Raw genomic sequence first — 14,645 nt, 5'->3', positions numbered from 1 at the left:
TAATATATATTGCATAATCTGTTTAAATTCATTTGTAAATATTCCCTTGACTTCTGTAATTGTTTAGTATCATTTCTATTTTAGACTGGCCAGGTTGATTAAATAAACCCATGGTATGGAAAAAATTAAAAATTTCTTTCTTTCTTCTTTAGATATGGAGTATGAAACAAGACAATTGTGTCCATGATTTGCAAGCACATAATAAAGAAATTTATACTATTAAGTGGAGTCCAACAGGACCAGGGACAAATAATCCAAATGCCAACCTTATGTTAGCAAGGTGATAATTTCTTCACTCTTCCTTTTATGACTCTTCTATGAAATATATTAGGAAAGTTTCCATGAAATGCAAATCCTATAAGGAATATATTTTTAGTCAAAGCCTTTAAACATACAGTTTTATCATTAGTATTTCAGATGATAATGGTTTTTTCTATCTGGAGATAATCAAATATTGACTGACTGAACTTTGGTTAAAACACAAGTAATTGAAGCATACTGTAGTAATTTCATCAGCATCTTAAAAAAAAAGAGAGAAGTGAACTGATACAAGAGAAATCATGGGATATATACACTCTTGTGTCTGATTTATTTCACTTAAAGTGCATTCATCCATTTTCCTACAAATGGCTCTAGTTTATCTTCCTTTAGCACTCTAAAACGCAAAGTATAAAAAACAAAATAAAGGATAGATAGTAGGAATTATATCTTTTTCAAGTGGAAAGGGAATCAGGAGATGAAGAGAGGGGAGGGAAAGAGAATAAAAAAAGAATTGAGATGTTATGTACATGTACCAATTCCCCACAAGGAATGTAGTCAGTCATGTAATGCAAACATGTAGGATGGGAAGAGGAAGGGGATTAAAAAAAAAAAAAAGAAATGTGCCTACTCCCCATAAATGTGAAACAGCCAACATGTACTAATCAAAAAATAATTTTAAAATATACTAATAAAAATTTTTTAAAAGACATGAATTTCAAAATATGGTCAATTTGATATTCTCAACCATGAATCAGTAAAGAGAAGAATACAGTAATTAGTGCATTGATAATTCCCAATTCAGGGACCTGGAGATTACTTAAAGCTACTTTTTTCTCTTAACTTCAGTTTCCAGAATAAACCTTACAAAACAGTTTGTTTCTCATAAAGAATTTCTTAGCTATTTAGGAGCAGAATTTGAGAAGCTGGGTGCAAGGCTAGGAGAGTATTTTATTGCTTATGAATCTTTTTTCCTTTCCTTTTTCAGTGCATCCTTTGATTCTACTGTGAGGTTATGGGATGTAGACCGAGGGATTTGTATCCATACTTTGACAAAACACCAAGAGCCTGTGTACAGTGTAGCGTTCAGTCCTGATGGCAGGTATCTGGCGAGTGGTTCTTTTGACAAATGTGTGCACATCTGGAACACACAGGTATGTTATTCAAAGCGGCACAAGCTCCTATTTAGTTAGAACCTTTTGCTGGTACAGTTTATATCCCCATTTTAGTTATTCCTTGTGTGGTGTTAGGTTATAGCTTGGTTTTAAAAACATAAGAGATAAAGATAAAAATCAAACAAAATTATATTTTTGTGTGTGGAGCAGAATTTAGATATGGAGTTAGATTATTTATTATTATTTGAGTGAGAGTTTAAGATACATTTGAATAGATAAATGACATTTTATTTTCTAAAAGGATTATCTTTAAAGGAGCTATACATGTGTTTTAAAATGTATTAGAAGACAAGATTTTATGGCTAAACATCATTTCTCAGAGACTTATATAGCTACAGTACCTTATCAGAGACATTGTTTTAGAAATTCTTAACTGTAGAGGAAACAGCCTGTTGGTTTGTCTGTCTGTTTTTTTGTTTTTTTTTCTTGAGTTTATTGGTACATTTTAGGTATACGGTACAGTTACATTCATTATTGGGATCTCGTACCTTTGGTTCTCATTTTTTCCCCTTGTCCCTGCCCTCCCTTCACCCCCTCCTCCCCTCCCCATTTACAAACACTTTATTTCCATTTTTTCATTTTCTCATATTTTTTTTCTTTTCCCTTATTTCCCTTTCCCCTACCCTTCCTACTTTCCCTACACCTTTAGCCCTTTTCTTCCTATTTCACATTGTCAATTATCTCATTAGGATCTTATGTACTATTATAGTTTATTCACACCAGAGAAACAATTCAGTATTTACACGTGTGACTTATTTATTTCACTTAGGAGTATATCCTCAATATGTATCCATTTTCCTATGAATGAATCTAATTTCTCATTCTTTATGGCTCAGTAGTATTCCATTTTTATAACTTCATCAAAAAATATCCAAAAGTGATTATTTATAATAATTTGTAAAATCAAAAATGGCAATGATAAGCTACAAACAAGGAAATGACCCGCAATAACTTACTCCATTTATCCTGTGAAGAAAAGCGGAAGCGCAGTGACTCCTGCTGTTACACAAACAGCATACGGAGCCAAAGACAGAAAGCCTCCTTTTCTTTTCTCTTCTTTTCTATAAAATGGTTTTTTATAGAAAAAAACCACATCAGTTCTCTCCAGATTCTGGTTGCAAAACAAACTGAATGAGAACCGAATCAAATTTCCCAATAAAATAACATTGAACCTAACCATTGAATTTGATTGTGTTCTCTTCCAGATTGATATACAACCAAAATTTCAGAATCAAACTCACTGCAAACATTCTTTTATCTATTGACTAAATTTAATTGATAGCAACTTTCTGCCACACTTGTTTTAAGTCTTTCCTGTTTTTATGATAAAATGTTATATTGATATAGCTAAGGTGTTTACCTCTTTTCTTTTTCCTCTTTGTAGAGCTTATAATAGTCCCCAAAGAGGGTATCTCTTATTCCCCTGATAGATGATGCATACTTCTACTTTGTGTGTAAAATTATACAGAAATACTGCGATGTTGTATATATCTTTCCAGGCTTTTATATTGTCAAAGTCATAATCACATGGATATAGGTCTAGAATGATGGTTTGACTACTCTAGAGCATTGTCTTGTTCATATTTGTTTTGGTGGACTTGGTTAAATAGTTCAGTTGCTGTGAATATTCTTGCACATTTCTTGTGCAAATGAATGCTTTCTGATGATTCATTGTGTGTGTGTATGTGTGTAAATGGGCCCATTAATGAATACATGCCAAATTGTTCTCCAAAGTACTTAACACAAATTTACACTTCTAATAGCAGTATTCAACAGCCCCCCAAAAAGGATTTCCTATTTTCCTCTGTTCCAAGATTAGCCAGATGTTACACATTTTTCCAGTTTGATGGATATGAAATAGTACTTTGTTTTTCAGTTTGTTCTTCCTTGATTTTTATGAGTTTTAAGTATTTTTGCAAATAGTCAATGTTCAGCTGGACATTCTATTTTTTAGAGTAGGTGAATTCATAAAGAACACCATCCCCTCATTTTCTTATTGTCCTTTTTTTTTTTTTTGTAATATTGATTAGTTGGTGGTCTCTTTGCATTCTTGGTTATATAGATTGCAGCTATCTCCCAGGTCTTTAATTTTTTGATTAAAAGCCTTTAATGTCGGTGTTCAGATTTGTCAGTCTTTTTTATATTTGATTAGAACTTTTCATAGTTTAATATATTTTTCTTTATATAGATGTCACTGAGGTCTCTGGTAGTTTTTCATAAAGTAAGCTTTTTTATGTTTCTTTATCTTTTTGGTGGGGGTGTGTTGCTGGGGATTGAACTCAGGTCCTTGTGCTTGCTAGGCATGTGCCGGAACCACTGAGCTAAATCCGTGCCCCTGCCCTTTCTGGTTCTAAGCGCTTTGGTTTGTTTGTTTGTTTGTTTGAGACAGGGTCTCACTATGTAGTTGAGACTGACCTGGAACCCACTATGTAGCCCAGGTTTGTCTAGAACTCACAGCTGTCCTCCTGCCTCAGCCTCTGGAGTGCTGGGATTACAGGCATGTGCCGCCATGCTTGGCTCTAAGCCCTTTGGAATTGATTTTATGGGTCAGATATGCTATCTTTCCATATAGATAGCTGTCTCAGTACTATTCATTATCTATTCTTCTAATACCACTTTCATCTATTCCAAGTTCATAAACCAAGTACGTGGTTTACAGATTTTGTTTTATTCCATTGATAACTTTCACATATACCTGGATCTAAGACATACTTTTAAACTCATTGTAAGTCTCATTATTCATCAGAGTTGCTTTTCTGTTCTTGGCATGATAGTCTTCAGTATTTCTGAAAAAGACTGTACACTTTTGGACTTTTTGCTTTAACTTTATAGGAGAGATTGTCATCATTGAGTTTTATTACCCATAAATATGTCTCCATTTGTCTTTTATTCCTTTAGTGTGGCTTTATAATTTCTCTATAAAGATTGTTTATCCTTCTTTCTTCATTTAACCTGAGGTACCTTATAGCTTATTGATATGAATGGCATGCCTCTAAAAATAAATTCCTTTTACTTACTAGTTGTTGCTCAGGTGCAAATACTTAGTGCATTAAGATAAAATCTATTTTTGTGTAATTTTGGACATTGAACTTTTGTTAAGTACTAATGGAAGATACTATTAGACCTTTAAGAACATTTGATCAGCTATTCATACTATTTTGCTGTGTAACTGTTGTTTATAAAAGTCTTACTTTAGTTCATTTTAAATTTAAATTTGAAAGTAGTGAAATGGCATCAAGTGAATTTTTAATACATAAGAGAGTCATTTTCCTTATCACATACTTAAAAATAGTTTATTTTCCTTTCATTACTTGGATAGTGTGTTACTTAAGCACTTGACAGGTAATTAAATCTTACTTAAATATGTACAGATTTGATGACTTAACCCATTGGCTTTTTAATGTCATAGCATTACCTTGTTGACCATATATTGTTGGTTCATATTTGCCTAGTTTAAGCTTGGTGGTTGGTAAGTGCTTCTGAAAGAGTGTTTCTTGTTTTTAACCCCAAATGAAGATTGTAGGTCTATACGTCAACTACCGATTTGCTTTCTGTACCTTAGCAGACTTGAGAGTTTGTTGTTGCCATTCCTTTCTTTCATAACCACAGATATTCAAGGCCTGCTATACTGAAATTTTTTTCATTTAACTTCAGATTGTGAGAACTTTTAGGTTGTGGGAGGGGGAACATTTGGGCCTTCCCAGTCTGATCAGCTGTAGTAATGCACCTGTGTTTTGTGCCACCTAAACCAGACTAAATTTGCAGAAGGCAAACAGCCTAGGGATTCACTTCTGTGGACTATATGGAAAACTTTTTGCAAGGTGCAAGGCTTGCTGCCATGTTATTTTTAAGTAGCCTTGTCTACTAGCTCTAGCTTGAGTTTTCAAGTTACCATAAAGCTGCAGGCATCACTTGGGGGTTTGTCCAGAGCAAAACTCTAGAACCACAATTTTCATGTTTCTAGTTCTCACAGCAGGGCCTCTGAGATCTGCTATATTTAATGGATGCCTTCATAGTATACATTTTTGGGCTGAGTTTTAATTATTTACTGGTAGCTCGGTGACTTTTTATTGCCTAAAGAATAAAGTAATTTACTTGTGATGCAGCTAAATTAATGATGAAATTGTCAGTGTTACCTTTTTTTCCAGCTTGTAACATTTTTTTTCAAGAATAATGTATAAATCCTTATGTGATGTAAACAACAGACTAATATTGGGGTTTTTATTATTTTTTTATACTTCCTCTGTAATGTTTTGTCAAAGAAATGCTGAATTAATTTGTTCCTGGGTATATTGGCAGAACTTATGCATCCTTCAGCTGTAACAACAAAAATGTATTTCATGTTGTATGTTGAAAATTTACTTCTAGCTCTTGTTAGCCGTGTTTGTAAAGCCAAAGATAACCTTAGCCATGAGTGGTCATCAGCACTGAGGAAACAATATATGTCACAGTGATGTTTTTGAGAGCAGGCTGATACTATCTTTTTGTAAAAGATTAACATTTCACAATTTGCACTTATTTTGAATTTAAAGTCCCACTTATGATCAGTAAAAACAAAGTTGTATAATATTTTTATCTAACTGTTTGAACTTGGAATGATTTTTAACACTCTGCGCTTCCTTTTTTAGACAGGTGCTCTAGTTCACAGCTATAGGGGAACAGGTGGAATTTTTGAAGTTTGCTGGAATGCAGCAGGAGACAAAGTTGGAGCCAGTGCATCAGATGGTTCAGTAAGTATGGAAGTGTTTGTAAAAGGCTGGTGTGCTTGTGCGCCCACACCGGAATGAGGTTTATTGTAGTAATGATTACAAGAGCATTCTTTGCAAAATAAATTTAAGATATGGTACTTACTTTCCTTTCCTCCAAAGACTGTATACTTTTCATGTCCCTTGAATTCATATAATGTAAGCAAAATTAAAGCTATCTTTGCCAAACCACTGTCATCATAATCAAGTAACAAGGAGTTTTTAATGTAGACCTTTATTAGTGAGATTAAGTACAACAGGGTATCCTTCTGAGAGTGATTTGAATTAGTGCCTCCCTACATCTATCTTCCCTGTAGGAAGAGTGCTGCCTTAGGGAAAAGATTTTAGAGTCGGTTGGTTCCTGCACTAATGAATATGTGATACTTAATGTTCAGGATGAAGTTGGTCTTTTGTTTTATAAACATAAAAATATCAATTATAGCTTCCAGAGTTGTAAAAACAAAGAAAAAATGGGAAGAGTATAGCAGTTTGGAATTAGCTGTTTATTGAAGCTGTAGTTTAATGTAATAGGTGATAGCACTCAATAAAGTCCTAGAAAATTTTTTGTAATCCCCACCCCACTTTTTAATTAACATAGTAACTCCTAAAAATCCTAATCAGGTTTTTTTCTTCTGTGGTGTTAACTCATGGTTGTTTCCTCCACCTGCATAGACCATATGTCTAATTTCTTTTGGTTAAGTGCCATTCCATGATAATGCTTGATTAATTTTATTAACTCAGAACTAAGAACCAGATTCCAAAGTGTGCTGTAGAAAATTTAAAATTGAAATGTACATGAAATTTTGACTATACTTGTTGACTATTTTTAATTTCTTATAGGTTTGTGTATTAGACCTTCGGAAATAGCGCTACTAGTTGGAAGCCATGGACCGACTATGAATGTGTACATAGCCAAAATGACTGTCCCTGACCCATGTACTGCTATAGTCCCACTCGAACCATGGCCAGTCCACTACAGCCAAATCTAAAAGAAATATATACATACCAGTGTATATAAACAAAATTGCACCCTGAAGATGACAGAGTTTTGTCACAGCTTGTGAATTCTGTTCACCAAGTGCTGGAATCTAATCTGCTGTGCCCCTAAAATAGCATTTAGAAGTTTTGGATATGAAAAACAGAAGAGAGAAAGAAATATACGTTATAAAAGCAGACCATACATGTACCAGTTTTTGGATACTAATGACAGCCTTGTTTCTCCCCTTTGAATCAGCAGACACCATGGATTATATTCTTTTTTCCCCTTCAGTAGTGAGCAGTTTGTATGTACAGAGAAAATGGACTTATAAAAACTTACAGCAGTAGTTTGTTCTTGCTTTTAAATTTTGTTTTGGTTTAGATTATGGATGCATGAAGTAAGGGAGTGAATCAGTTTCTTTATATTTTTTTCACCTTTTAGACAACAAAAAATTCTTAAAAATACTTTTATGCATTCTTTTGAAGAGATAGATGTTTGGTACATTTTATGGCTCTCAGAGCATATATTCAGTTGGTGCATATTGTGAAAGGGAATTGGAAATTAAATGAAAACGTATGACTTAGGTCATGTCAATCTGTAAGACACATCAGTAAAAGGGTATTATGCTCTGGTTTTTTGTGGTTTTTGTTTTTTTTTTGTTTTTGGTGATGTGGCTTAAATACAATAGCTTCTTTTTGGGGGGAAATTTCTGCCAATTAAAGACTAGAAGGGCACAAAAATTTTTTTTAAATACCGTAGAGAAGATACATTAAAAAAAATCTTCTGATGTTTTGTAGCCATAACTAAATTATGGTTAAAATGTGCACTATTGTGAAAAGGAGCAAAGTAGTTTTGAATTTTTTTGTTTGTTTGTTTTGCTTTGTTTTCTAAGAGATTAAAATGTTTCTGGATAAGGATTAGCTTCTCTAAGTGTCCATCATTCTGTATAGAAGCTTAACTATGTAATGTAACCAAACTCCAGTATTAAAAAATCTCTCATGTTATTTTTCTTTATACAAAGCAAGATAACGGCATATAACACTGCCATTACATGGCAAAATGTTTGCTACCTTAGTTTGAAAAACAATCTTTAAAATAAAAGACTTGCTTCAAGGTGTTTTTAAATAGCAGTGATTCTGAATTTTTTCAAAAGTATAATTGCACTAACCTCCCTGCTGCTCGGAATTTGCATTTGTGGTACTTGTGACTACATTTTTTTCAAATATAGATAGATTTAAGCTGCTATTTTTTTTTCCAGTAATCACTACTATATCATGTCTTTTACTCTGTTTATATCAAGTATTTTCTTAAAGAACTAGATATCAAATCTCCTTGTGCTCATGCAACTAAAGTAAAATATACAGATAAATGTTAGCATGAGGCTATGTGTATGTATATTAACAGGGTTTGTCATGATTAAAATGATCCAGGAGTGTCAAGTTTGAAGAAAATAGTTGTCAAATTTATTTCTTACAGATTTTGATTAAGCAATTGCTTGTTTTTAAGCTTAGCAAATTAAAAACACTATTCTGTCACTAATTACTTTGAGGCCTTTATTACTAAAATTTTAGCCTGTGTTCAAAGTTTAAGTAGAAGTCGATTTAACCCAAGTAATGCAGCTTTGATTTGCATTTGTTGTTTTGCTATTTTTACAAAACAGCATTGATTGAAGCAAGTCTTGGTTTTACTAAGGTAGGGTAGCATTTGCTATTGGTAAGAGAATAAATACACTTAATTTCACAATACATTGTTACATGTACCCCAGTTGTTGTTAGTGGGGACTATGATACTGTAATAATATTTTTTAAAATTTACATCCAGAGAGACAGTCAGTCATGATGGTTTTGTGCCAGCTGTTTTTAGGGTTTTGGATCACATTAGAGATATTTAGAAGTTATTACCCTGTGACTTACGTAGGAAACCTAATATGCTGAGTATCTGGCACTTGAAATCCTGCTTTTCTTGCTAGAGGTCCACATCTATGGTTGACCTCTGTTGTTGTTTTAAAAAAATAAATAAAAATTTAAAAATCTGTGCAATAATTTTTAAATGTGCTCCCAGGAATAGACACAAATGTTTTGAGTATGTTTAAGCTGCATTTTCCTTTAGTGATGCATTTGTCAATTGCACTGAACTTAAATCTGAAAGAGGTGATTATTGATAGTACTTTTGTATTTTGATATGGACAGTTTATTCATTTGCATACAGTTATTGACTTTTTTCCCCCAGCTCATTAAAAGATAGCAAGAAATTCTGCAATATAGCTGCCAAAAAAGCTACATTTTTATGATATTGTCTTTTGTTTTTTAAAAATTCTTTAGCTATTGTAGTTTAGTATAATAGTCACAATAGGACATATAAAAGATTATAAATGCAGAGCTTTATTATCCTGAAGTCTTGGGTCTTTTTAAGTATGAACTCTGAAAGGTATCCATTTTGTAGGCTTGGGTTCTTCATGAATTTACGATTGTTTGTTTTTGCTGCTGTTCTCAACATCACCATTGCCTGCTGATGTGCCACGATGCTGCTCCAGTAGAAAAACAAGATCGTCTCTTAATTTGAACAGTAACATGTTTGCAAGAGATGAAGTTTCACAGCCTGTAAAGTTCTATATTTGGGGTTCTTACTCATTTTTCCTATTTTTTTTCCTAACAACTTACTCCTGAGGATCAGTTGAACCCAGTAGTTTTTCTGTGGTGTTCATTATAGACCATCGTTTTATACACTACTATAAGGAACTTACAAGGGAAAACAGGAAGGAAAATGAATGAATACTCCTTGATTAAAATAGACTAAAGAGCAGCTGCCACTCTTAAATGTCATATAGGAATATCTTTTTCTCCATGTAGGAAATTCTGTACTTATATTTGTTCCAATCCCCTATAATGAATCAGGTAATATCATTGACTTTCAAGTGACTTTTAGAAGTGGAAACTAGTAATTTCCTAATAGGTCTTAGAGTGTATTAAATTCTGTTTTACTTAATTATTCTCTAGGTAAGTATGTCTTAGGATTAAACATCTTTTACAGATACTGAAAGTGCCTCCTTTTGTGGTGTAAAAAACAAATTATGGTGCAAAAAAGTAATCACTAGATTGAACTACATGAAGGTTTTTTGCTTTTTGACATATAAAAATGTCAAGAGAAAGGCCAAAGATTTGTACTTTTCACTTATAAAGCACTCCTTTTTCCTTAAACTTCTTTCTGTCAAATTAGATTTAATGAGAGAGTACTATTTTTAAGGAGCTATCTGTTTATGTAGAGTGATTTTGTTAAGAGTAATGTAAACTATAAATGAGTAGAGGCCTAAAGAGGACTGTGCATTTTTGCTACTTAAAGGAATCACAAATGCTCATACTTCAGCAAGCAAAAATGACAAGTTTTACTAAGTAGAAAAGTAAATCTCAAATGCAGTGTTTACTCTTTTAAGACAATTTTCATTTTCTTAAACACATTGTGCATTTCTACAGAACCTGTGTTTATTCTCACATGCTAAGGATGGTACTTGCATATGGTGAATTACTGTTGACAGCTTCTGCAGAAATCCTGTTTCAGTGGACCAACATTGTGGCATGGCAGCAAATGCCGACATTTTGGGGAATAGCAGCAAACCCAGAAGAGACCCTGGTTGTCGTTTTTGTTTGCTTTGTTTTTTGTTTCTCCCTCTCCCCCTTCTCTGAAGCAGCAGGGATGGAAGGAGAGTAGGGAAGTTATGAATTACTCCTTCCAGTAGTAGCTCTGAAGTGTCACATTTAATATCGAGTTTTTAAAAACATGATTCTAGTTAAATATAGGAGTGGAAAAAGAGAAAGTGTTCACTTTTTTTTAATACACTGATTTAGAAATTTGATGTCTTACTTGGTAGCTCTGAGGTATTGATAGCATTCTTTATTTCTGCTTTCTGTTGACAGTGTTGAAGCAGGGTGAATAACTAGGGCGTACTATTTTTTTCCTAGTAAGCCAGCCATTCATAATGTTTTCTTTGGAATTTCTGGCTAAGTTCAAGAAAACATTCTGCATGTTAAATCTAGTCTGATGTACTTATCCATCTCATTACAAACAAAAACATGCAGACTACATTTTGTAGATCTGTAATCCTCAAATACAGAAATAATCTTCCTGACTTTGACATTGTAGCTGTGTTTTCATTTTGATTTTCACAAATCCTTTGGGTCTAATTCTGTGAGCCTACCTATAGCACTGGATTAAAATGTCTGCATCATTTCTTTAGTTATCCAGTTAACTTTAAAACTGTTGTAAAAGTGTAAACCAGCCCATGACAGTTTTTTGTACATGTTAAAGAACTTTATTGTTCAGTTTTCATGATTATTGTGTAAGGAAGACTGATATAAGATGTTCTATGCTGTCCTGGACCATGTTAATTACACTTATGATGTATTTTGGTTCCACATCACAATGATTTGTCCCTAATAACTCTTTTATCCTTTCTAGACACATTTTTCTTGTTGTTGTTGCGGTTTCCCTTTGCATTGTATTGCTTTGACAACTGTAATTTGAATCAGATCTGAAAGAGGTCCAGAATAAAATATATTTTGATATTATGTTGACTGTGTACATATATAAAACCTTTGATATCTATGTAGTTTGTATAGACTATTTACTAGTTAAGAGAGAGGGATGGTATTGTTTACAATTTCTTGTTTACATTTTAATTTCTTTTATTTCTCTAATGTTCTGTAGAATAAACCTTTTTGCTCTGAGTTAGTTCTCATATAACATGTCTATTCTCTCCCTTACTGCTGTTACCAATTATAATAGTAACTGCCATCAGAACCCAAATCATTGTTTTTCATAAACATTGTTTTCCAAGATACATGCTTTAAGCCCATAGATAAAATTACTAATTTTGCTATTTTATTACTTCTTGAAGGAAATAAGATTTTTTAAAATGAAGTGATTATTTTCTATTTTTATTAAAGAATAGTAGAGCATCTAATCAGATAAGGGATAGCAATTACTTGAGTGATTACTTTGAGTTACTTTGAAAAAAATCACTATTGTATTTAAAAGATTAAGACCTAACTCATTTGTTTGCTTAGCAATATATTGAAGATACTGAGGATGGAGGGTCAACTTCCTTATGACATTTTCCCTTTCATATAAATGAATTATAATTATTGTTGTCCTTAACTAGTTGTTTGTGTCATTATGAACCTAATCATTAAAAAAGATAGTAGGTTTAATCCCAATTTCTTTAGTATTACTTGGAGGTTTTTAAAAGAATCATTGAGCATATTTTTTGCTTGTTTTTTAAAAATCGATCTCCACACCTGCCTTTCTTTTTCATTTCCTTAGAAACAAATATAAGCTTATCCTGACCATGTTTTATTAGAGATGAGCCACTGCAGCTGCTAAACTAAGCTATTCATTTTCAAGGGGTTAACTTTTATTGCATGGCATATAGTTTGTTAATCTGTATTTTATACTTTTCCAAAGTGTGGGACTACTAAGCACTTGGATCCATATGAGCTTGAAGTTGAACTGGAATTAATTTGAGCAGTCATTGAAGGGATTTTTAAAAAAAATTTCATAGTTCTAATACTATGGATTATATTTCTTACCTATTATACTACATAGCCATTTAGTCTATAAAGTTTACTCTCTTATTCCAGTATATTCATTTGAAAAATACAGTGAGGGAAAAGCTCCTGTGGACAGTGGTTTTATGGTGCTTTTCTCTGCTGTACCAAAGGTCTCTGTCAACAATGAAATGTTAACCCTACGCTACTTTTCTGCATGCTTCTTAAATGTCATATTTCAATGCTTAATTGTCCTAACTTGTAATATTTTTGTATTAAAATTTTTAGGATTTCCTTGTAATTTCTTTATAACTTATAATATATTAAACACAAAGTGTTTAGTAAAGTACAGATTACAATTACTAATGTTTCTTTGGCTTGTTGGGTTTATATGATTAGTTGGAAAGACACTTTTAGAACTAGGACCGATGGAATGTACAATGAACAAGATACAATACTAACTTTCATTTATTCACAATTGTGTTTTTAAAACACCTAACAACCTTATCTGTGTTGAGTGGTGCTGTGATACTGACAGAACAAAAGCCTAGGTTGGACAGCCACTGGGAAGCGCTGCTTTGGAGAAACTCAAGCGCTGCATGAGCACGTCTGGTAATCAAACTCTTGCATTACAAATCCAGTCATACTGGCATCAGTCTGAGGTCAGACATCTGCAAATGTAAGTTTCCAGAATGTTCAGTTTACAAAACTTTGGAAAGTTCACATGGCCACTTACCTCTTGGGCATAAACTTTTATTGGTTTAATTTGCACACACTACTGAATTCATTATCTGATTGTCTACTTGTTACACAAGGAAGTCTGGCCCAGTTGAGGTTGAGTTCTGCACATTGGCCATGGATGTTGTAATGATAGTGTATAACGTCACCAAATAAAGTTTAATAAGACATAATGTAGCTATGTAGTACTTTTAATATCTAGCTGAAGTGGATGAATATTTTAATGTGAGTATAAACCCTGAAGTTGAGCAAGTCTGTTGAATTTAATAAAGTCTTAAGTCAGGATTAGAGGTAAGTTAACTTGTTTTTAAAAAATGTTGATTAACCTGGGGAGTGTATTAGAATCTTTTTAAAAAATAAAATGCATTGCCCTACACTTAGCCTATTGACTAGGCTGAGGTAACACCAGCTCAGTGTACTTACATTCATATGCTGCTTTGTTTTGTTTGGTACCAGGGATCATACTCCAGACCTTGCGTTTGCGAGGCAGGTGGTGGCACCACTGAGCTAAACCCCCAGCCCTCGTATGCTGCTTTTGCATTATACATGATGGGTTAGGATCATTGGCATGGTTTATTTATAATGTAGAACATAAGGTCTATAAAGAAATTCAGTTGCAACATGTAATAATAGATTCCTTTTCCAAACAACCACCACATCAGTGGTATCTACTATTTTTTTAATCTTAATGAGTTTATTGGTATAGTTTAGGTATACAGTACAGTTATTGGGATCTTGTACCTTTACATGGCAGATCTTGGCTCTCATTTTCCCCCATACCCCTGCCCTCCCTTTATCCCCTCCACCCTTCCCTATTCACAAACACTTTGTTTCCACTTTTTCCTTTTCTCATATTTTTTGTCCCTTATTTCCTTTCCCCTATTCTTCCCGCTTCCCCTACACCTTTAGCCCTTTACTTCCTATTTCACATTATCAGTTATACAATTTACACTTTTAGTTTTCCACAACAGAGAAACTTTGGTATTTACAGTCTTTATTTCACTTGAGTATGGCCTCAGTATGCACCCATTTTCCTATGAATAGTTTCTCATTGTTTATGGCTGAGTAGTACTCCAAGTGGTATCTACTATTAATCTACTATGGTGATACAACATCCTTAATATTTTCAGTGCATAAGTTAGAGTAAAACATATAATAAATGACAGTGTAATATTCATTGATTTCACCTTTTCAGTGAAACTATCAGATT

At 33.2% G+C, this 14,645-nt stretch overlaps 1 protein-coding gene across 5 annotated transcripts in view; it reads left to right on the top strand.

Annotated features, from left to right (window-relative positions):
• Positions 1-12,008, top strand: part of Tbl1xr1 (TBL1X receptor 1) — a 155,948-nt gene extending 143,940 nt beyond the window's left edge. For all 5 annotated transcript variants that reach the window (XM_010632428.2, XM_033762529.1, XM_033762532.1 and 2 more), the window contains 4 exons: positions 153-280; positions 1,247-1,412; positions 6,062-6,163; positions 7,019-12,008. In XM_010632428.2, the coding sequence (XP_010630730.1) occupies positions 153-280; positions 1,247-1,412; positions 6,062-6,163; positions 7,019-7,045 (423 nt within the window). In that variant the 3' untranslated portion in view covers positions 7,046-12,008. The remainder of the gene's footprint in view (positions 1-152; positions 281-1,246; positions 1,413-6,061; positions 6,164-7,018) is intronic.
• Positions 12,009-14,645: the final 2,637 nt, after the last annotated feature.

The sequence above is a fragment of the Fukomys damarensis genome, unplaced genomic scaffold, assembly GCF_012274545.1.
Source record: "Fukomys damarensis isolate Sample0158 unplaced genomic scaffold, DMR_v1.0_HiC HiC_scaffold_12, whole genome shotgun sequence".
Classification (NCBI taxonomy): Eukaryota; Metazoa; Chordata; class Mammalia; order Rodentia; family Bathyergidae; genus Fukomys; species Fukomys damarensis.
Note: the sequence above shows the minus strand (reverse complement) of the source record. Positions and strands in the feature narration are given on the sequence as shown.